This window comes from Hibiscus syriacus, unplaced genomic scaffold (assembly GCF_006381635.1).
Source record: "Hibiscus syriacus cultivar Baekdansim isolate YM2019G1 unplaced genomic scaffold, ASM638163v2 tig00110206_pilon, whole genome shotgun sequence".
Lineage (NCBI taxonomy): Eukaryota > Viridiplantae > Streptophyta > Magnoliopsida > Malvales > Malvaceae > Hibiscus > Hibiscus syriacus.
In genome coordinates, this window is record NW_024062627.1 from 697,903 (window position 1) to 721,357 (window position 23,455).

Below are 23,455 nucleotides of genomic sequence, written 5' to 3' on the forward strand. Positions count from 1 at the left end.
TGTTGAATTCAAGGCCCAAGGGGTCTCTGACCATTGCCTTGGAGTATTGTGGACTCACAAGGGAGTTATGGCCAAGAATCCTCGGCCATTCAAATTTTTTAATTGTTGGTCTGGCCATGAAAAATTTCTTGATATTGTTAGGGACTGTTGGCAGGGCCAATGTGGTGGATCTGCTATGAGTTGTTTGTTTAACAAGATGAAAAGACTTAAGCCTTTACTTAAGAAGTTTAACTTGGAATATTTTGTTGATATCTCTGGTAGAGTCAGAAATAAGAGGGTTGAATTGGAGCAGATCCAAATTTTTAACCTGGCTCACACTAACCAGATGAGGATTGAAGAAGAAAGAAAGATTCATGTTGATTTAGTTGATTTGGAAGTTGCTGAAGCTGCTTTTTACAGACAGAAAGCCAAGGTTCATTGGCTAAGGAAAGGGGACTTGAATACCAAGTTTTTTTCTTCAGAGGGTTCACTCTAACAAGAAAAAGAATACTATTAGAGTCATTAAGAGTGAGGATGGGCAGAGCTATGACTCATTTAAAGGAATGGTTGTTGAGTTAGAGGGTTACTTCACTAACCTCATTGGCTCCTCTGATCCTTTAGTTAAAGGGTGCTCAGCTGAAGCCTTGAAAGATTTGCTGAACTTCTCTTTCCCTGAAGGTTCAGACACCTTACTTACAAAGGAGGTGAGTGATTTGAAGATTAAAGAGGCCCTTTTTAGACAAGGAAATGACAAAAGTCCAGGCCCTGATGGTTACTCTTCTGGTTTCTTTAAATATGCCTGGGACATTATTGGTAGTGACTTTCTTTCTGCAATGAGGTATTTTTTCCAAACTTCTTGCTTGCTGCTTACTTTAATGCCACAAATTTAGTTCTGGTCCCAAAGTCCTTAAATGCATGTATGGATAAGGAATTTAGGCCTATATCTTGTTGTTCAGTAGTTTACAAAACCATCACTAGAATTCTGGTTAATAGACTTACTCCCTACTTCCCTGACATGATTTCCCACAACCAGTCAGCCTTTGTTAAGGGTAGGAGCATTGTTGATAATACCCTGGTATCCCAGGAGATTATGAAAGGATATTCTAGGAAAAGCCTTTCTCCTAGATGCACTGTTAAAATTGATTTGCAGAAGGCTTTTGATTCTATTAACTGGGACTTTCTGCTAATTGTTTTTGAGGCTATGGGATTTCCTGAAGTTTTTTGTAACTGGATCAGGGTTTGCATTACTACCCCAATGTATTCTGTTTGCTTGAATAGTAGCTTGGTGGGGCACTTCAAGGGGGCAAGGGGTATTAGATAAGGTGACCCCTTATCCCCTTATCTTTTTGTCTTGGTGATGAATGTTCTTTCTGCTATGCTGAACAATGCTGCTAAGCATGGAATTTTTAGATTCCATCCAAAATGCAAAAGAATTTCCCTAACTCACCTTAGCTTTGCTGATGACCTCCTTATGTTTTGTCATGGTTCTCTTGAATCTTTCTTAGGTGTCCAGTGCACCCTTGAGGGGTTTTATGATCTTTCAGGCCTTAAGCTAAATGCACTGAAGACTGAACTATTCGCCTGTGGGTTAAGTGGGAGCTCCCTTGACTTGATACAATCTACTACTGGTTTTAGAGTGGCACAACTACCTGTTAGATATCTTGGAGTGCCCCTAGTTACTCGAAAACTCACAAGTAAGGACTGTGTTGCTCTATTGGTGAGAATTAAAGACAAGCTATCTCAATGGTCTAGTAAGAAGCTTAGCTTTGGGGGTAGGCTTCAGCTGATCAAGACTGTTTTGTTTAGTATGTTCAATTATTGGAGCAGTCAGCTCATTCTTCCCAAGAGGTTTGTCAGAGACATTGAGAGGCTATGCATGCATTTTTTTTCTGGAAAGGCAATGACTCCCCTGCCAGAGGAGCTCGTGTTGGATGGAACCAGATTTGCTCACTAAAGTATGAGGGTGGCCTGGGACTTAGAGATCTTTCCCTGTGGAGTAAAGCATGTTGTTTGATGCTAATAAAAAATATTCTGGCTAATGATGGTTCCATTTGGATAGCATGGATAAAAGAGTATTGTTTTAAAAATGTGAGTTTTTGGGAGGTGGATTGTAAAGGCCACTTCAGTTGGATTATTAAAAAGTTGCTGAACCTTCATGAGGTGGCTAAAAGTTTGTTCTTTCCTAGTATTGATTAGCACCTAATTAGCAACAAATGGATTTGGGATAATATCAGAACCAACAGGGAAAAAGGTAAGCTCACACAAAATTATTTGGTTTCCTGCTCACATCCCGAAGTGTTCCCTTATTTTGTGGATGGTTATACTTGATAGATTGTCTACCAAGGTTAGTGTAGCATCCGCAATACCGGGTTAGTGACCAAATTGTAAAGTTTCAGAATTTGGTGACTAAAGTAGAAGAATGAAAGAATTCAATGATTATTTGAATATATATTGAAGGTTATTTGGTAATTATTAAAGGAAATTAAGGGTATTATGGTCATTTGACCAGAAATATTTTTATAATTTTTTTAAGGTAATATAAACGTGGGAAATTTGAGAAGTATCCAGAGTTCTCTACTCCTTTTCTTCTTCTTCATACGTGGGAGAGCAAGGCAAAGGTAAGTTTAATTTTAGTTGGTTAATTCTGGAGTTTTAAGCTTAGTTTTGATTCTTTGGGTATTAAATAAGCTTAAGGAAAGCTTATATGGGATTTAAACAATAAGATAAAGGAATTATGAAGGAATTTGCAATATGAGTTTTAAGATGAAATTTTGATATGGTATGGTTGTTGAAGTTTTATGGATGAATTTGACTTGTCATCAATCTAATTAAGAAGTATGAAGTGTTAGAATTGGAATTTAAACACATTGAAAATTTGGTATGATTTTTGAATCTCATATGGAAGATAGGATTTTTAGGTTTAAGATGAAATAAATGAATATATATTGGTTTAAGTATGTGTACTAGAGTTAAGAATGAAAAGGGGATGATATATGAAGTGTTTGAGTGGAAATGAAGTAATTTTCGGGTTGAAAATATGATTTCTGGGCAAGGGGAATCGGTACCCATTCAAGGGGAACCGATACCCCTTCAAACGAACAACATTTCCAGAATGTCATTAGGGAATCGATACCCCCATAGTAGGGAACCGATTCCCCCTAAAGGAAATTGGGAATATGGGTTTAATAAGTTCGTTTAAGTTGCTAGTATCCAATTACAAGGTGTAGGTATCTAATGATTGCCTCGAAATGTACATTTATGTAGATTCTACGCATAAAGCAATTCCGAAACGTTTGGCAAGTAAGATCGATCAAGGGAAAGATAAGAGATTGGAATTGACTAGTGAGACCAGGTGAGTGCATATTCAATAGTATATGATGTGCGATGGGAATAAGACTTGCGATGAGTCTATTTCCTGAAGTGTTACACATGAATGCATGATTAAAGGCATGAGTTGAATATGCATGTATGTATGCTTGATTATATGGATTGATCTGCTCTTTTATGTGTTAGATGATAAAGTATAAGTAATTACATAAGAAAGGTTATGAATTATATGAGATATAACTATGTGATCATAGTAAAATATAATTATTATTATAGATAAGTGAAATAAGCTGGATAATATTGATCTATAGGATGAAGTGAGAATAGTACACTAATTAGGAGATTTGAACATAAATGATAAGATGAACATATAAGATAAGCTAGATGGGAAAGATTCATATGTTTAAATAAAACTATAACACATGGGTTGTATGATAGAAATTTATGAAGTTATATGAGAAGATTATAGGAGTTATATGAAATTGAATTAAGTAAACAGATTAGATTATATATATAAAGAAATAATAGAAGTGGGATATATTTATAAGTCTGCCCTAGATGAATATGAATATGAATTATAAGAGTGCTATATGATTTATATTAGGATAAATCTTGAGGATATATATATATATATATAGATAAATATGAAATGAAATGAAATGAGTTATATGAATACATAATTATGTGATGAAATGGTGGATTACCTGAACATGTGAATATATATGTCTAAGAGAAGGCATAAGATTAAGTTATAAGCAATGTGACTATAAGTATATATGTGCTCTAAGTGATATGACTTATAGGTATTTCTATTATAATGTTACATAATATGTTATGTATGTTAAATGAATTATGTGATGGTATAAGAAATGATATGAAATATATATGTGAAAACAAGTATATGTTATGAGATAAGACCTATGACTATAAGCTACGTGAAAGTGTTCTAGGTGTTTCTATATATTATATGAAGTATATGATCTTATGTGAACAAAATATGATAAGTATGGTGATATGAATAAAGGTGATTGGGTGAGAAATGATAGAAATTATATGAAAACATGATATATGTGACATGTGAATTATATGGAAATGATCTACGTGTAAGTGAACTACGTGACTATGTGATAATATGAAAAGAAGCTATGTGATATGTGATATGTGAAAGTGAATTACAAGTTTAAGTGAATATTTGAAATGAAATAAATGATAATGCCCATGTTATGTGTCATGAGAGCTAGGGGTATAGTTGGCATGCCAAGAGTCGAGGGTCTACGCGGTCCTTCGGGACATATGTATATTCTTTGGAACATGTGTGAAGTCTGGAAAGACACATATATGATCCCTAGCATATGTATATGATTCTTAAGGAATTCTATGTGGTCCTTATGGACATCATTATATGGCACTACGGTGCAATTCTACGCGGTCCTTCGGGACATATGTATATTCTTTGGAACATGTGTGAAGTCTGGAAAGACACATATATGATCCCTAGCATATGTATATGATTCTTAAGGAATTCTATGTGGTCCTTATGGACATCATTATATGGCACTACGGTGCAATTCTACGCGGTCCTTCGGGACATATGTATATTCTTTGGAACATGTGTGAAGTCTGGAAAGACACATACTTGATCCCTAGTATATGTATATGATTCTTAAGGAATTCTATGTAGTCCTTATGGACATCATTATATGGCACTACGGTGTAATTCTACGCGGCACTTCGGTGCAATTATACGAGCTGTGGTGACAGCATTAGTGCACAACCTCTATAGACTCACATATCGATAGTTCTCACATATGTACATGGGCTAATCCAGAGATATGAACAAATATATGTTAGTGGTATGATAAATGCTATAGAAATGATATGATGTTGTGTGTGTATAGTGTTTGATTGACAAAGTATGTGATTACATGATAAACTGTTAATGATGAATTATGTGTATGTATGTATTTACTGTAATTAATCTGATATGATTTTATATGATATGAAAAATGCATGGAATTGCTATAACATGATAGAACAGAACATGCATGTATCGGTATATGTTATAAAGTGCATTATAAGTTGTTATGCCTCACTAAGTCTTCGACTTAGCGTGTGATTGTTTCACACGTAGGTTTCGAGAAGAGTAAAGAGTAATGCGGAGCAAGACAGGTCAGTTTTCCTTACCAAAAGATCAGATCAGAAATATTTGACAAAGTATGTATTTGGTTATGTATAAAGTGTTGGCATGTAATAAGTCATTAAGTACGAGCACTCTGATAAAGTCTGTATTTTGTTTTAAATAAAGTTTTAAATTTCCCGGGATTTTTCTTAAGAGTCAAGGTTTGAAAAGTCAATGTGATACTTCGGACTCGTATCCGGGTTGGATACGGGTTGGGGGTGTTACAGTTAGGCTGATTAAATTTGGCTTGGTAATGGATAATGGTTGTATTATGTGTGGCAATGATCTGGAAATCCGTGACCATCTTTTTGCTAATTGTTCCTTTGCTAAGGAAGTTTGGGATGCTATTCTTGTTTCTTGTGAGATTTGTTCTGGTTTGTACAGCTGGGGTGACCGAATGGATTGGTTGGTTGAGAACTTGAGAGGCAAGTCTCTCGAGTGCGGATTTTAAAGCTCGCCTGGACTGTTTGTTTGTACTACATCTGGGAAGAGCGTAACCACAAGTTTTTTAGGAGGTTGTCGCGTTCAGTGGAAGCAATTGTAAAAAAGATTAAAGAGACTATTAAATACAAATTGTATAGGCACTGCACACATAGAAGAGATGATGTAAATAGACACTTGTACATAAGTTGGGGACTGATATAGTGCTTACTGTTGGTTTGTAGCAGCTAAACTGCTTTCTTTTGGATGAATATAAATTACTTATCCAAAAAAAAACATCTCGTATTCAAACATTTGTTATTCATGTTCATCTTTACTAACATCCCAAACGTATACAATAACGATTTAATCATATGATCAAAATATCTATATCCGAAAGCCACACTTGAATTGGAATAACATATAAAATGGAATTGCAGACAATGAAGAAGGAATTGCACATGCAATAATAAGAGGAAAGATAGACTTTGAAAGGGATCCATGGCCTAAGGTTTCTGAGGAAACGAAGGATCTTGTTAAGAGAATGCTGGACCACGATCCTAGAACTCGGATAACTGTTCAGCAGGTTTACGGTACGTTGTCTCATTTGGTATTACAATATTATCTTACATTGTTTGTTTGTAATTTTAATGTATAGTTTAGATGGTTAGTATTTGAGACAAGTTTATATTATGTTGGTTTTGCTTGGTACATGAAGAACATCCATGGATACAAAACTTGGAACATGCTCGAAATGTGAATCTTGGAGAACGCGTGAGAGCAAGGATTAAGCAATTCTCATTGATGAACAAGTTCAAGAAGGAAGTTCTTAGGGTAAGAAATCCATTCAACACCTTTCCGAAACAGATAATATCTTATAACAGATTAAGTCCTAATATACATTATTGCAGGTGGTAGCAGACAACTTGCAGAATGAACGAGTGGATTCAATCAAAGAGATGTTTAATATGATGGACACTGACGAAAGCGGGAACTTGACATTCGAGGAACTTGAGATGGACTTAAGAAAATCTGGCATTCTCTCGATGATCCTGATGTTCAGATGTTAATGGAAGCTGTATGTTTATTTCTTTTTCCTAATATCATTTTACGATAAAGAAAATTAGAATATCATCTGAATCTTGTGAAAAAATTACTAATATGCAGGCGGACATGGATGGAAACGGAATTCTGAGCCGTGATGAGTTTGTAATAATGGTGGTTCACCTGAAACGGATCGGCGGCAACAACGAGCTTCTGTCTCAAGCCTTTAATGTGTTCGACAAGAACCAAAGTGGTTACATCGTTCATCAATAGCTTATCATGTTAACACTGACGGATCCAAAAATTAAAAAATAGGAGTCCAAAAATTTTAATACTATTTTTTTAAAATTACAGGTATACAATCCCCTCATTCCCTTAATATATTGAATTATATTTAATGATTTATCTAAAATAATGGGTATGCACTTGGCCCTCTAGGGAGCCAAGTGCGTCCACCCTTACATGTGAACATTCAATTCAAACGATCATCAATTTTTTAAAGAAAAATGATGAGTTTAGAACATACGAATAGTTGAGTGACCATTTTTGTAACTTTTAATAGTTAGGAGACTCAATAAAATTGTACCTATAATCAGAGGATTATTTATAACTTTCAATACCGGGACTCAACAAAGCAGTGTTGAAGGATCATTTGTATACTTTACCCTTATAAATAGTAGCAATTCACCTTCTTAAATGATGTACAAGGATAAAGCTCATAATTTGACCAAAAAGGTAGAAAACAGAATAATATTAGCTTCTATAGTTTACATACAGCAGATCAGATAAAACAACCCAAAATTCCTTAGAATTTTGTGGTTACAACTAAAAAAGATCATCTAGTTCATTCACGGTACAATGTCAGCGTATCAAATACTCAACGATACATCAATTCGTTACATTAAAATTTATTTTAATTTTTTTTTATGTTGTGACATGATGAAATCTGCAGTCAAAATTAAATGAAACCAAACTGTCCATAGATTACATAAATTTTCTGAGAAGAAGTGAAGGAAATGTTCTCAGAAAATGGATTCATGTCTCTGGTATTGGTGTAGGTGTTGGAGCCTTCAGTAATGGTTGGAGAGCCTTGACAACAATGCTCATGCTCGGACGGAACTCGGCTTCGTACTGCACACACAACGCCGCCACAGTCGCCAACTACATCGAGAAAAAATATATATATACAATAACAACCGATTCCATTCGATGAGTTATGAGATTTAGCCATTATGCAGACATGGAACAAAAATACCTTGGCAACCCCTTTAGGAGGATACTCTCCCATCAGGTTCGGATCGACACATTCTTTAACTTTATCTTCGCTCAGTCTCGGAGTAGCCTGTATCGAGAAAACAAACGTCAAAGAGTTGGTGGAATGTCGAGTTTAAAGTGAAATGAAAAAGAAGAGAAGCAAAAAAACTCACCCAGGTAACGAGACTCTGCTGCCCACGAGGCATTGTGTGGTCCACAGGTTTCCTTCCGGTCAGAAGCTCTAGGAGGACAACCCCAAAGCTGTAAACATCACTCTTCTGTGTCAACTCTCCCGTCATCGCGTACCTGGAAAACGTCGATAAATCGGTTATAATCATGTCTGACACATTCAGATATAGTGACAGGAGTGACATCTTCAAGAACATATGAAACAAATAAGCACGATATAAAGGAGCATAGAAAGCATACTCTGGAGCATGATAGCCGAATGTCCCCAGAACTCGAGTCGAATGAAGACGAGCAGCCATGTCTGGAGACTGATTCGATAGGTTAAAATCCGCAATTTTGGCTTTGAATTCTTCAAAGACGAGCACATTGCTAGATCTTATATCTCTATGTATAACAGAGGGTTGAGCCTTCTCATGCAAGTACTCCAAGCCCCTCGCTGCATCGACCGCAATCCTCACCCGCTTCATCCAGTCGAGCACTGGACCTGGTTGTGCCCCAGGAACCCCCTTCCTTCCTATAATCCCCCAAAACAAAATGAGTCACACATAGTCTAAACCAGGAAATCATATGTAAACATTAATGCATCACAAACCATGCAATACATCATGTAGTGAACCCATCGTTGCATACTCATATGCAAGCACACGGAGATTGCCTTCAACGCAGTAGCCTTGCAGCTCGACAAAGTTGTCGTGCTTCAATCTCGAAACCATGGAGACCTAAACAAAGAAAATTTGCTCGGTGCAATAATTAGGAAACAAGATCAAACACATGACATGAACACACACTTCTGTCAAATTGCTCACACCTGGGTTAAGAACTCGTAATTCGGTTCGGGTTCGGAGGAAACATCGAGCTTTTTAACAGCTACAGCTTGTCCATTATCCAAGCATGCATAATAAACTCTTCCATAGGAACCCTCTCCAACTAAAGCCGTTGCTCCGAAATTGTCTGTCTTTTCATCCAATTCTTCCAATGATAATGCCGGCACTTCAATAGGCGGTGTCGGTTCTCGATCTTCGGGTTTGACAGGAGCTGTCATCTTTGAGTTCTTTTGATGTCCTGATATCGTTTCATCAGGGTAAATGAGAAATTATTCAAAGAGGACAAACATGCCAACAGAAGATTCGATAGAAAATATCATAGGAAGAAACAGACCATCTGGATTATGCCTGGGACACTTGAGTTGGTCAGTTTCGCAAGAATGATAATTCTCCTCTACCTGAGCTGAACAGCAAAGCCATCGACGCATCCTTGTTCTTTTCATCACGAAAGATACCCTCGGGATATTTTCTGAAAATCTGCGTTACATGTCATATAATTTAGATATTCTCTTTGAATTTTCTATAGGTAATCGATTTTCACTCTTTAAAGTTTTATAAGTTTGTTTTAAAATTTTATAATTTCATTCCCTTAAAATAAAATCCTCCTCCCATCCCTGAGATCTACTGAGATCTAAGAGAGATTTAACATTCATCCAGCAATTTTGAAATTTACCCAAAAAAAAATGAAGAAGAACGTTTCGGCAACAAACAACATGTGGATTGCATTTTGTTACGTCCTCTCGTACACGTCCCCCATAAGGTCAAGAGACACCTATAGGACAAGCCAACCTTGGTTCCTCCCTACTACTCATTTCACCGCTAGTCCCTCTCGGTCTATCCCTACTCCTATCCTTCAGGATAAGCCGTCTCCGACCTCCGGCCACATGTATCAACGCATTTCATAACATCATTGAAATAATAACAAATTTGTACCAAAATAAAACCAACACCTCCATCTTATGCAATGTCATGGAGTATGGTTCAAGAAAAAAAAAATCATATTAACAATCAAATACATATAAAGTAGAAGAGAAAAGTGAGCCATTGAGCCTTGTTTAAAACTTATCTTCCATGATAAAGAAGGGGACATGCAATATCAAAATACAAACAAATTATACCTCACAAAAGATAAACCAAATGATCAAAAGTTATTTTTAAAATAAAAAATAAAAAATTGTACCTGATTTGCTCTCTATTTTCCTCTCTTTTTCCAGGGATGCTGGTTTTGAAGGGAAACAGAGATGAATTGGAAATATTTCTCCAATTAAATATTGTTTTTGCTTCTTGTTCAGTTTCTCCCTACAAATAATTTCTTTTCATTTTATAAGGAAAATTGTTTAGATTACTATTTTATCTATTAAACAAAAAATTTACCTAAAACCTGGTTTTGCGTATCAAATAAATGCATTTAATAATTCCAAATGATAAATTAAAAGTATAATAACGTTGGATTTACTATTTTATTAATCAAACCGCTTTTTTGGTATGTTTATTAATAGAAAAAATTTGGGTAAATTATCCCATTAGTCACGAAAATTAGTATGTGCATCGATTTAGCCACTAAGCTTTAAAACACTTCAATTATAGTACTAAACTTTCGACATTGATTTTTGTTTCCCATTGAGCCATTAAATCTCTAACACTCGAATGAAGTGACATTTTGGTGCTAACGTGGAAGCTAAAAGTATTTTTTTGGCCCCACCTCATCGTTTACTTAATGAAAATTATGATTTATTCACTTGTTTTTTGCCGTCATAGAAAACTATCATTCTTTGATATCTTTTGAAATCATTTTAGACGTCGATAAACTAGTCTCATCATCCTCTACTATTTTATTGGTTTAGATTTGTAATACTCAAAATTTCTTATGTTGGATTCTAGTATATTTCAATATTTCAATATTGAATCCATTATGAATTTAATCAATAATATTAGACTAATTGATGCATGGTATTTTGATTTTAGGGAAAACCATAAATTTGAAATTTGGACTAAATTATAAAATTTGAAGAGCTAAATGATAATTTTATTAAATAGGGACATTGAAGATTTCGATTCTCATGCTAGTATTAGTTATGAAATTCTATTGATAATTGAAGAGAAAAGATGGTAGATTAAAGACTTTGTTTTATTGGATATTTATTCATTGTCTTCTTTATAAAAAAAAGAAGATACGAATAAAAATTCCATGGCTATAAATGTAGGGCAAAGAAAGGAAGTAGAAAGGTTCTTCGTCTGTTTCCCTTTTGTTTTTGATAGTAAGAAAGAAGTCAAAGTAAGGTTTTGGTTCATTTGACCTAGATTTTAAAGCAAGTTACTAAAGAGAAAATTATTCATGAGAGCTAAATGATCAATAACACCTGTATTGATAATCTTAAAAGTTAAAGATATTGAATAATTTGAGCAATAAAACTATTAGAAAGAGTGAATTAAGATGTTAGTGAAGTTTTATGCATTTATGATAACTCTTATGTTTTTAATTTTATATATTTAAATTAAAGTAGGGACTTTAGTTATTTATTATATTCTTTTGAAGCTTTCCAAGGAGAAAAAGGAAAATTTGAAGATTGAAACTTTGAGAGTCTTTTCTCCAAAAACCAATTTCGCTGGGAAGAGAGTGTCTTTTCTCATCATCTTCTTTGAGTTAAAGCCATTGTTGAATCCTTGAACGAACTAAGAGATAGAGGTCTATGCTCTAAAATTCTCCAAGTGTATGTTTAACCCAAGATAATATCTAGAAAACTAAAGTGATATCCTTTCATGTGATAGTATTAATTTGAAGAATCAAACTTGGTATGGAAATCTTCGAACCCAAAAAAGTAATTTGATTTTAATTCTTGGATGCTTATGTATGTATTTGATATGTGTTTATGGTTTTTTTTTAAGAGCAAGAAGTGGTGGAGGCATCCAAGAGATTGGGAAGGAAAATATTGTTTAAGAACACTAATGAAAGATGTTCAAATATTGGATTTTGAATGTGTAGTTACTATATGTATGTTAATTGTATATATGTTTTAGTTAGCTTTGATGTGTATAATTTGCATGTTTAAAATGAAATTTAGACACAGTGTCAAACTTCGAATTAACACAAGAGGTACTGAGGCATATGGTTGTTGATATACGATTCCTTGTTATGTTGTGTTAATGAATTAACTATGAAAATGACACAGTAAAGCTAGGAATGATAGTAGGTGATGTACGATGCCTTGTTATGTTATTTTGATTTATTAATTATAAATCACTTTCATTTTTTACATTTAATATATTCACATAAATAATTTAAATTTTCATAATTTAAAGATTTTTATATTATTTTTATTTTTGTGGACAAGGTTTCCTTTATCTTTGTGTGCTTTGAGGCAAGTTGAATGCCATGGAGCTACCTATTACATAATACGACTCTAATACATATGATCATATATATGCCTTGCTTCCAAGAAGCTGCTAGCTTAATCCCAATATATTCAGACCATCAATCCATTAATATTTTGGAGCCAAAGGGCATTCGAGAGATAGTCATCGTGCCTTTTCCAATGTTATTCATCTCATTTCTAACGGCGACATAAACACAAGTTTCGGTTGGGGCGCCAGACATCAATCAGGGAAAATGTCACTTATTACATCAACCTAAGCAGTTAAACTACCAACCTTAAAATCTATGTTACATGGTCGCTTCATTTTTCTTAAAATACTCGATATCCAACATCAATGCCACATCGCATTTGAATATGGATATTAAGATATGAATATGGCCCAAGTAATTGAGCATATCCATGTCCAACACTCGTATATCCGATGCTAAATTGTGAGTCCGGATGACATAGATGCCCATAGCTGCATTGGAATCAACTCCCAATGAGTAACCTAGCTTGATTCTATTTGAAATAAAAGTGGCAAAAATGGTGGATTGATAAGTAAAAACTAAAAACCACCTGGACCTCAAAGCTTATCTCCATGACACTGGCATTTCTTACGGCGAGACCGGGGGAAGAGTAGTTGTCGGATTTGCTTTTCAGCTGCCGTTGTGGACACAGCCTGCAAATTTGGCAATGAAACATCAATTTAAACACATGTTTAGTTTTACTAAATGCAGTTGTAGAGCTTATATGATGCAACAAAATAATGCAGGCATACTCCATTCTCGGTCAAAAGTAGATTTGTCCGTAGGAGATAGGACGAACAATGGTCCCACAAAATTTGAACTTTGAGACCAGGCTCAATAGCTCATTTTTATTAGAAAATAAAGAATTAAAAATTATTTTATGATCAACTTATATAGTTGAACTGGACCAAGCAGTTCCTGATTCAACAAGTTGAACTGGCCAATCTGTTCCAATTTTTAATCCATGAGTAGTTTCATATTCATATGATCTCAGAAATGAACCAAAATTTTCAAAACCAAAAAGAGCATTTTATTCTACTCAATAACTTCAACTGTTTCATAAGTCACTTACCCGAATTTTGAACGGAAAACGACGAGTCTGTACTTCCACTCCAGAGAAAACTCTAACATCAATGCCAAGACTATCAACTCCAATCAGATTAGCTCCCTATTTAGTAAAGATCGGTGCTTCAGATTGCAAAATAGTAGCTGATGATGATATATATTTTGGTTACTTCTCAGAAGCGCTGAATTTTCAGAAATCAGCATTTTTAAACTACTTTGTTACTTTTTCTCTGTCGCTATAAAAACATGAGAAATCGGCATTTTTAGCATTCAAGTTTATCATTGTTTAAAATTTACTTCTTTAAATGTATAGGGTATAAATTGCTCCCTTTTATAGAGGAAAGAGTATTTTGCTCTTCAGTCTATAATATAGAGATCTGTCAAGTAGTTTAACCTTTTCTTTATTACCTCTATTTGGAGACCCTTTTTCTTGCATAGAGCTTTTAGAGCAACATTGCACTGGATTCCCTTCTCACTAAAACGCTCTAAAATTGCCGAAGTAGAGTGTACAAGGACATCAGGCTCAGCATCCTGAAAATCTTCCAAGCTAATTAAGGACTGCAGATACACACAAAAAATGTAGAATTATGATTCAAGTTACCTCATCTTATAGAAACAAAGCACTGTAGGAATGAAATAAAAAATTTGGTTGTTCTCCTAGGAACTATGTTACTCAGACTCAGGTGTGAGTGTCAAATACAGGTATATGCCCAACCAGATATGGTCAGATTTTCCCCCCAAGTTTTTTCCTGTATTTGGAGGATCTTTTTAAGCCATATCCTTATATCTATGTTTCAAACAAGTACATTTCAAGAAAAAACACAAAATCGAAGCCACACAGATGAATACCTTTCGTGCCTGCTTCTGTTCACCTAAGCTATCCATGACCAATTCACCACCATTACAAATCAAAATCTAACAAATTCCATGCTAGAGTAAATTACATGCCTGGACACCGTATACAGAGAATAATTCAATTCGCATCATCTCCAACCGATAAAGTGTTGACCCACTTTTACATCCACCATATTTGGAACTAAATTTGGGAACTTCGCCATCTACACAAGCAAAACCAAGATATCAGAGATTAATTGAAGATTTCACCAATAAGTAATTTGCTAACCAAAAAAGTTATATTTTCCCATACTAGAAAAACAAGAAAAGAGGCCAAATGCTAGTGTTTGCAATTCACAAGCTGGAAGCTACAAGAAAATAGATAGGGAGGTCTCAAAGAAGCTTGAAGATATTCCGAATTAAGGAATTTCAACTATGTTGCTCTGACTCTTCAAGTTTCATGGAGTACCCATAACCTTCGCTCGGATACCAGATATAACCTACCTAGATCCTCCAAATACATGAAAAGCTTATAAAATATTAAATAAACCATGCTATGTTGGATGTATACCAATATCTGAAATTTACCCGAGACCAAGTAGTAGAAGCTAGAATGATGTAACAAAAGTCCTGTAACGAGATTAACTCTTGGGATTTGAGATTATCATTCCCAAATGAGCTGTGTCAACAAATTTGAAGTGGGTTGTCGAAACACATGCATGTGAATGCTATGTTACTCGGGTTCAGGTGAGCAATTCGTATGGTTGTCTCCAACATGAGTATGCTTAATGTTTTTGTTCTTTTTCGTATTTCCACAATTTGGAGGATCCTTAGAGAGTCATATTTCCAGACACGTCTGAATATGCATCAAACATGTGTGTTGGACATTTATACTTGAAGAAAAATAAAGAGTTGAGTGATAGAGAGGTCTGATATGCTAATATATATTACTCAGACTGGGATGTAAGAATAGGATACGGGTTCAGTTTATTGCATTTACTAGTAGGATCCTGGGAAGGTCATATCTCCACATCATCGTATGGATATATGTCGGACACAAATTTCGAATGTGGCTACAGCAAACGAAATGAAGAGTTGGAGCAATATAGATTCTTGATTGGGTATTAGGGTAGAAATATAAGAAACCTTTCCGGTTTGAGGCATATCCTTCGTCATCTTCAAAATGGAATAGCCTTCTTAGATATGCCTCTTCATCGGCGAAGACTGGTCGAAGGCAACCGACAATTGATACCCCATTCGAGGGATGGTCCATTTTTCTTTCATGTTCCTCAAGTACAGCCTGCATGAATGCGGAAACAAAGTGTCACAAAGTTACCCGTAAAACTCAAAATGCCAATTTACATCTACTCAAGAATTCCATTCAATTCTATGAAGACTATTCACTTATAAAACTCATGCACCAATTTATAGAAGAACTATTTTCTTAGCAGCCTTTTGGAGAGATTGAATTATGTTACCTGGACTCTTCATTTTTCTTTAAATATCGATGTTTGACAGAAAAGTATGGAGTAATCCACCATATCTCTATATATGGAAACACTAAGAAAATTTGTGCACACCCGTATGAGATAACCCATATCAGACATTCACTCCACGAGTCCAAGTAACATAGTCATTGAGTACATTAAAACTTAAAATATCACTTGTACTTGAGCAAAACTAGCCATGATCACCTTCATCAAGCACTTGGAAAAATAAATAGGATGAACCCAGCTGGTATTAGCCAAATCTGGCATCCCCCAATAAACTGGAGCCTCAGATATTTCAGAATCCATAACCTATTTACATGAATGTGACTTCAGCATAAAAAAAATTAACAAAAAAGAATAACACAAACTTCACTTCAGAAATCAATAACCCATGGTTTCTAACCTCAAAATATTCCTCATCAAGAAGAAATTCGTCATCGGTCCCAATGTCTGAAAAGTTAAAGTCACCGGATGCCTGGTTATTGTCTCGTACTGGGATGTCCATCCCAATCAGAACATTCTGCAAGAAGAGAAATCATCACAGATTTAGAATGAGACACTGGTTGAATATAGATTAAGGGAGACCGTAGAGCTGCTTAGAAAACATAATCCTGCTAATCTTTTGACTGTTAACATTTTCATTATGAACATTTGTTGTAGTCTTTGTTGTTCTGACTATTCATTTTTCTTGAAATAACCATGTCCAACACATATTTTGGTATGAGCATAACCCTCTAAGGACCCTCCAAACACATGGAAAATATTAAATACGCCCGTGTGGAACATATAGCTTTTTCGGACAGACACACTCAAGTCCTAATAACCTAGGTTTGATTGCAATATCTCGATAGGCATAACTAATCACCATTTTGTAGGATACTAGGACTCATATGTAAGTGTCGGATATTTGTCTAACACAAGTATATTAACTTTTTCCCTGTACTTGGAGGACCCTTTGAGGGTCATATTCCAATACCTGTGTCCAGTATGTATCACGAGTGACGGACATGTATACTTCAAAAAAAAAACCAAGAAGAATCGAATCAACATAGCAATGCACAAAAAGTGTTAGGCTAGTGACTTCGAAAAGATTAACAAAATAACATGGAGACTGGTATAGAACTTAATTTAAGTTACAAAGGCGAATTTGTTTTTGAGAAGAAACCATATCCTCACCACAAGGTTACTCGCTCCACGATCTTTTAAGATATTTTCATCATCCAAAATTTCAAAAAAGATATCTGAATTCGAAACAAAACATAACATGTAAATCAGGTTAAGATAATATAACAAGCTCCGTAAAAAATTATTGAAATAAGATAACTAATGGTATACGTACACACACATATATATGAGGAAATTAGAGACAAATCCAAAAGCCTTGATGGAAATAAAAGCCTAAGAGAGCTCAAAAGTGATCTTCCATAAACTTACCTCCATAATCATCAACAACATACCGAAACTCAGCCCATGAAATCTGTTCATGAGGTTCAGAATGTACCATCCCGGGAAAGACTAGCAAAGCATTGCTGTTAGCCTAAGGCAAGCAAAAAACTAGAGAAGTATAAACATGAATTCTTGTAGCAGAGGAAGTTATGTTTATCTATGTTGCTTCCAATCTTAAATTGTCTTCAAGTCGATGGTCCGAAGCTCATGTCTAACACATGTAAAGACATAGGTATGGGGAAATGATCCTCCAAGAAATCTCCAAATACATGAAAAATCTTGAAAGCATACCCATGTCGGACACATTCTCATGTCTGACACTCATCACAACCAAGTCCAAGTGACATGGATGTTTATGTCATCGGACTAACAAACACACTGATGATGCTATAAAATTAATTCAACTCATTTCAAAATGATCAGAACTCTAAATTATTTTACCAATTCTGTAATTAAATGAATTTAGAAGATTCACCTCGACAGTTGTCCTTGCTATTTCAGCTGATGATAGTTTTGTTTCCTGGATCCTCTTGCAAACCTTAATTTCTTCAAGAGGGTGATAGCCTTGGTTACTTCCATAACTCGATGAATTAGGAACTGAATCAGAATAATCCGCAGCAACTAAAACTTTTGAAAGGGAAAGATCGCGTCCCACAGATAACCAATGAAATTGCGTTGATCCGAAGAACGGATCCTTGCATCTGAAACTGAATGGAAGACTGCATCTTAACCAATTGGATTTAAAGGCAAACCAGTTGAGAAGACCAGATAGTTAAATGTCATCCTGCGATAACCTTCTAACTGGACAACATTACAATAAAAGTCTCCCCAGAAACAACCATACCAAAACATGGGGAATGAACCAAAACATTAATAATTACTGCGTATGAGTCCAATAGGGAGGTTCAATTTTTTTGAAGCTTTTCCATGTATTTGGAGGTTATATCCCCATATCAATTTCCGAATGCTCATCAGATACGAGGGTTGAACATGGGAAATTTAAGAAAAATGCTGAGGCCGAATAACAAAAATTTTACACAATTCAGAAACAAATTTTTATTTCAGTATAAACTTAGACATATATGACTAATACACACCTTATGCCAGGCAAGTCGTTCGCTTTTCCGCCATCAAATGTATGTTTGATCCAACCATTGTTGACACCAAGTAATGGTGAGTAATAAGCCCCTTCTACTTGACAGAAATGACACCGGGAAGGACCTGCTAGCATTGGTCAACAAGAAAAAGTTACCGGAAGATGTCATGAAAATGCAAATGCAAACATTAGCATTAACCACACTAAATAAAATAAGTAAAATGTACGAAAAAATAGTCACGAAGTGTGCATTACTTTAGAATTGTATGTTGGTACAAAGGAGAACTTGAAAATAAAACCAAGTATTACCATACATGGAAATCATATGCTCTAGACATCTTTTAGAATTGGAACAGTCTTTAGATTCAATTATCCTTGCCGTGATGATTAAACTAAATTGAAGAACATGTAGTATGCCCATTCGCATGTAGGTATTCAGATGGTATCCATAAAAAGGATAATTGAATCTAAAGACTGTTCCAATTGAAGGCTTTTCTCATTTCTTTTCTTTTTCTAAAGTTATTATATTCATTCAAAAGCCAAAAATAAACATTGCAAGCATGTAGGCACATTTAAGATAATAAAATCACCTAATTCTAGGCTTTGAACAGGAAACTAGGCATCGAAAGAAAATTACAAAGAAACAGAAAAGAGTTTGCTCTAAACATAGAAATCAAAATGGAAACTATACAAAGATAAAAATAAATAAATAAATCAGTGTTTTTCATTCGTCTATTCCCAAGGAATCAAAGATCATACAAATAATTATATAAAACAAAGAGATGGTTTTGATTGTGATTACCGACGGAGAAGGAAGAAGCAGCGGCGATCGCCATGAAAAGAGATGGGATCAGAGGAGACAAGGAGAAAATGATTGATCCGTCAAAATCTGTGTGTCAGAAACAGAGTTTGAGAACAGAGATTCGAGTAAAAAGGACATTAAAAAATATCATCGAAATCAAATAAAGATATCAGCAACATGTGTCTGGTACTGACCTAGACCGAACAGATTCGAGTAGTGGACATAACAGTCATTTTCACTTTCGGGACTAGGACTAGGACAAGGATCACACCTTATTACGGTACGTAGGATGATAGATACGGTCTGCCCAGGATCCAAACCTTTAATTCACATTTTAAATTTATTTTATTTTGGAAGATATTAATTTTTAGATTCAACTATTCAGTTAGTTACCGAAGTTTAATCTGTGCATTGTTTTTGTAATTAAACTTCAAAAACTTTAACCTTTAAAATTAATTTTTTAATTTAAAATTTATAAATATTCATTAAAATATTTTAAATGCTTTTTATATAATAAAGTTTTATTATAAAATAAATTTTATTACAAAATGAATATTGACCCGTTAGATATCGTTAACATTCTATTGACATGCTGATTGGACATGTCTTTTTAAATTAATTATTTTCACACAATTTTTCTATTTAATAACAATTAAATAGTTCAATAATTATTTTATAATATTTGTAAAATAAAATCCAATAATATGAAGGGGACTCTTATCAACGACCCAATCTTCAAATTTATTTGAGCGTGCACTTTCATTTTTGGGAAGATAAAAAATAAGATATATAGAGAGGGTTGATTATAAAGTAATATGTGTTTTAAGTACTTTTAATCATTTGATAATAAATATTTAATCATTCTTATAGTTGTTAGTGTTTGAACTTGTATGATACCAATTTCTTTAACTACTGAATTAAGTTAATTTTTATATAATTAAATTATATATATATATATGTTTTTGGTACAAAGGAGCAAAACGACTACGTTTTGCCTACCATCTAAGGGTTTCAAGACCGTGAGAATCAGCTTGGAGAAAAGGTTGCAGTTCGTCGTAAGGCTAAGGTGCAATACCTCCTTTTTTTTCGAGCGCCATTTTTGCCAGACAGTCAGCACACCAGTTACCTTCTCTCAAGTTATGCCTTATCTCCGTGACCCTACCTTCCTTCTTCATTTATATGTAATCCTTAAAGATAACTTCCATCTGGCTGTTATCGATTTCATCTTTATTCAACGCGTCAATGATCCATTTTGCATCGGCCTCGATGATGAGCTTTGTCACCCCCAAGCTTTTTGCTAGATGTATTCCTTGCCATATCCCTCATATTTCAGCCACCGCACGTGGTTTTGCCGATGGTCATAAAGAAACCATGGATCCAGTCTCTGTTTACGTCCCTAATCAGTCCGCCCGTCTTCGCCATTCCCGTGTCCGCTTTGCATGCTCCGTTCGAATTGAGTATTCAGCTTCCTTTTGGCGGTCGTCTCCACTTCACCCATCTGGGTTCCCTGGTAATTCTCGTTACCTCTCAATTTCTGGCTTTAGAAATATCGTTCGATAGATTATTACTGTAATGTATGATCTGCCTTGTGTTTGTGTTGCTATTTTTGAAGACTGTATCATTCCTTGCTTTTCAGAGACCCCATATAGTTGAGGAGAAGCAAGTTCCCCAACTTACCCCTTCTTCATCCACAGTCCCTGATTTACAGTTTCAATTTAGCCAATCTTTGAACTCTCTTGTGGTGAATCTAGCATCGTATAAATTTGCTTTCAATTCATCCCAAACCTTTTTTGCTGTTCCATAATTTCTTAGAATGTGTTCTATAGATTCGGGCGTTTCCTGACAGGTTTTACAATTTGGGTCTTGAGTCATATTCTTCCTTTGTCGGATCTCATTCGTATTCAGCTTGTTTATGTAACACAATCAGATAAAGTTTCTGATCGTTCTGTTGTACTCACCTTCCAGATCCAATCAAATTTCTGGTTCTGAGCATAGACTGTGCTTTTGTTAGCTATAGCTCTGAAGGTTGATTTTACTGAAATTTCGCATCTTTAGAAAGATACCAGTGTTTCCTATTATCTCCCCGTTCAAATTCCCGTGATGCGTTTGGTTTACGGAATATAAGATTATTATGAGAATAAAAGATTACCTTACTGGGAATAAAAGATTACCAGAGAATAAAAGATTATCAGAAAATAAGATTACTGATAATGTTGTATTTTGTGTTTGATTGGTTTAGCAATAATATAAGACTATCATGTTTAATTAAAAAAATAAAAGATTATTGAAATATATATTTAATTAAATTATCCTTATTATATATTTATTTTTTTAACAAGTTAAATTTTACTATAATATTACTATAAGTTATTTATATATATATTTTTTTAAAAAATTAAACTCATAAAATTTATATAATTTTTTTAAAAAAATTGAAAATATAAAAAGGTTTAATAAAAGTGTAAAATTTTATTTTAACCCCTGAACTTTATATAAAATTTTAATTATAGATTTTTTTTTGTAAATCTAAAATAGTTTAAGGATAAATTTATAATTTAACCTTCGTAGAATTTTTATTATTCAACGACATAAAAATAATATTTTTGAAGAAAAAATTAAGGACATTTTAATTCAAAATACATGTAATCTAACAATACCTAAGGGAATGAGATTAATGATATTCCTGATAATATACTCAAAAAATTCATTGTTGGTAATAAAATATTACCGGAAATGAGATTATCTGCCAACCAAACTGGAGAATATAGATTCTATTCCCTAGTAATTCCACATTCTGAACCAAACAGTACTTTGATCAGGTTTATGGCTTCACTGGAGACAACTTTTGAAGTTCTTGGATGTTACACGTGTGATGTTCCACAATGAAATTTACAACTTTTGCCTCCTTATTGATAATTCTTCCAGGATATTTTTCCTTTAGTGCCACATCATCCATCCACTAATCGTCCCAGAATTTTGTCTGCTCTCCCGAACAAATGTGGTGTTTGCATCCTTTCTTGATTATATCTCTAGTGTGAAGAATCCCCCTCCAAGAACAATTGCCTTGACTGCCTACTTCCATGAAATTTGCATGTTTAAGACATTTTTCTTTGAAAACTCTACACCAAAGGGCATCCCGATCCTTTAGCATTCTCCCTCCGTTTTTTGCCATCAACTTAAATTTTGTATATATATATATATATGACATTCATTTACATGGATAATATAAATTAATTATGATACTTACATTTTTTGAGATTTCAATCGGTAAGTTTAGATAACTAAATATTGTTGGATTGACCAACAGGAGTGTGTAAGCTTTTTGTTAATCAACTTAATTTAATAAATTTTAGTATCAAATATAATTTTATTAATTTTCAATATTTTTTAAAACGATTCGATTATCACGAACCAACTTACTTCTGTGGTTAAAGGAATTATTGTTCCTAGAGCTCACGGGTTTGAGCACTAGCGACTGCAAGGGTGATTGAACGTTCATTGTCAAATGATTAAGAGTTTTTATAACATATATTATTTTGTAATCACCTTTAGCTTAATAAAAAATGATTCGATCAAATGTAACCATTTTCTTTTTTTTTTCTTCTTGGATAAGTAATGTCCCCATATTCGCAAACTAGTTAAGCTTCTATTTTTTTTTTCTTCCATTCCTCATTAAAAACTAACACAAAATAACAGCAGTCTCTCAATGAGAAAAAACGATTAATTCCTATTCAATTTATTTTATTCACAAACGTCAGAGTTTAAAATTTTGATTTTGTTTAAAAGATCTAATATCTCATTTTATTAAATCAATTAATTGTTTATTGACCGCATAATTAATATGGGCTTTTGCTTCTCACAAAATGAAATTTAAGTTTGAATGCGAAAAAAGTAACGTACAATTGATAAGATTTTTATAATCCGATTTAATGATAAGATAGTAAAATTTCTCAGTAAAAAGTTTCTCGCACAAATTCTCTCTTCTCAATAAAAGGAAAATGAACTATTTTTTCTTAAATCACACAGTAATATTTTGTTACACTTTGCCCTCCTTGCTCTATTGTCTGATGTGGCTGAGGCGAAAACTTAGAGCACCTATGCTTCCCCTGCGTAATTTTTTTCAA

General features: G+C 34.3%; 3 protein-coding genes across 4 annotated transcripts; 1 reads left to right on the forward strand and 2 right to left on the reverse strand.

The window, feature by feature from the left end:
- Positions 1-5,738: 5,738 nt before the first annotated feature.
- LOC120219233 (calcium-dependent protein kinase 24-like) lies at positions 5,739-6,975 on the forward strand. The gene is made up of 4 exons (XM_039216077.1): positions 5,739-5,910; positions 6,346-6,498; positions 6,624-6,739; positions 6,817-6,975. Exons 1-4 carry the CDS (start codon positions 5,739-5,741, stop codon positions 6,973-6,975), a joined length of 600 nt encoding a protein of 199 aa, XP_039072008.1.
- A 925-nt stretch (positions 6,976-7,900) lies between these two features.
- LOC120219391 (PTI1-like tyrosine-protein kinase 3) lies at positions 7,901-9,681 on the reverse strand. The gene is made up of 7 exons (XM_039216208.1): positions 9,566-9,681; positions 9,201-9,451; positions 8,985-9,111; positions 8,633-8,906; positions 8,377-8,509; positions 8,205-8,291; positions 7,901-8,110 (listed from the first exon to the last, which is right to left on the reverse strand). The coding sequence occupies exons 1-7, from the start codon at positions 9,657-9,659 to the stop codon at positions 7,985-7,987; spliced, it is 1,092 nt and encodes a 363-aa protein (XP_039072139.1). The 5' UTR covers positions 9,660-9,681; the 3' UTR covers positions 7,901-7,984.
- A 3,192-nt stretch (positions 9,682-12,873) lies between these two features.
- On the reverse strand, positions 12,874-19,459 carry LOC120219390 (uncharacterized protein At3g49140). Of its 2 annotated transcripts, XM_039216205.1 has the most exons (13): positions 19,332-19,459; positions 18,531-18,654; positions 17,909-18,140; positions 17,422-17,524; positions 17,164-17,228; positions 16,391-16,507; positions 16,192-16,296; positions 15,644-15,797; positions 14,612-14,721; positions 14,072-14,221; positions 13,671-13,766; positions 13,149-13,251; positions 12,874-13,050 (listed from the first exon to the last, which is right to left on the reverse strand). In XM_039216205.1, the coding sequence occupies exons 1-12, from the start codon at positions 19,363-19,365 to the stop codon at positions 13,156-13,158; spliced, it is 1,386 nt and encodes a 461-aa protein (XP_039072136.1). In that variant the 5' UTR covers positions 19,366-19,459; the 3' UTR covers positions 12,874-13,050; positions 13,149-13,155. The 2 variants fall into 2 exon arrangements, with proteins under 2 accessions (XP_039072136.1, XP_039072137.1); XM_039216206.1 differs by lacking the exon at positions 12,874-13,050 and having other exon boundaries at positions 13,074-13,251; positions 17,909-18,134.
- Positions 19,460-23,455: the final 3,996 nt, after the last annotated feature.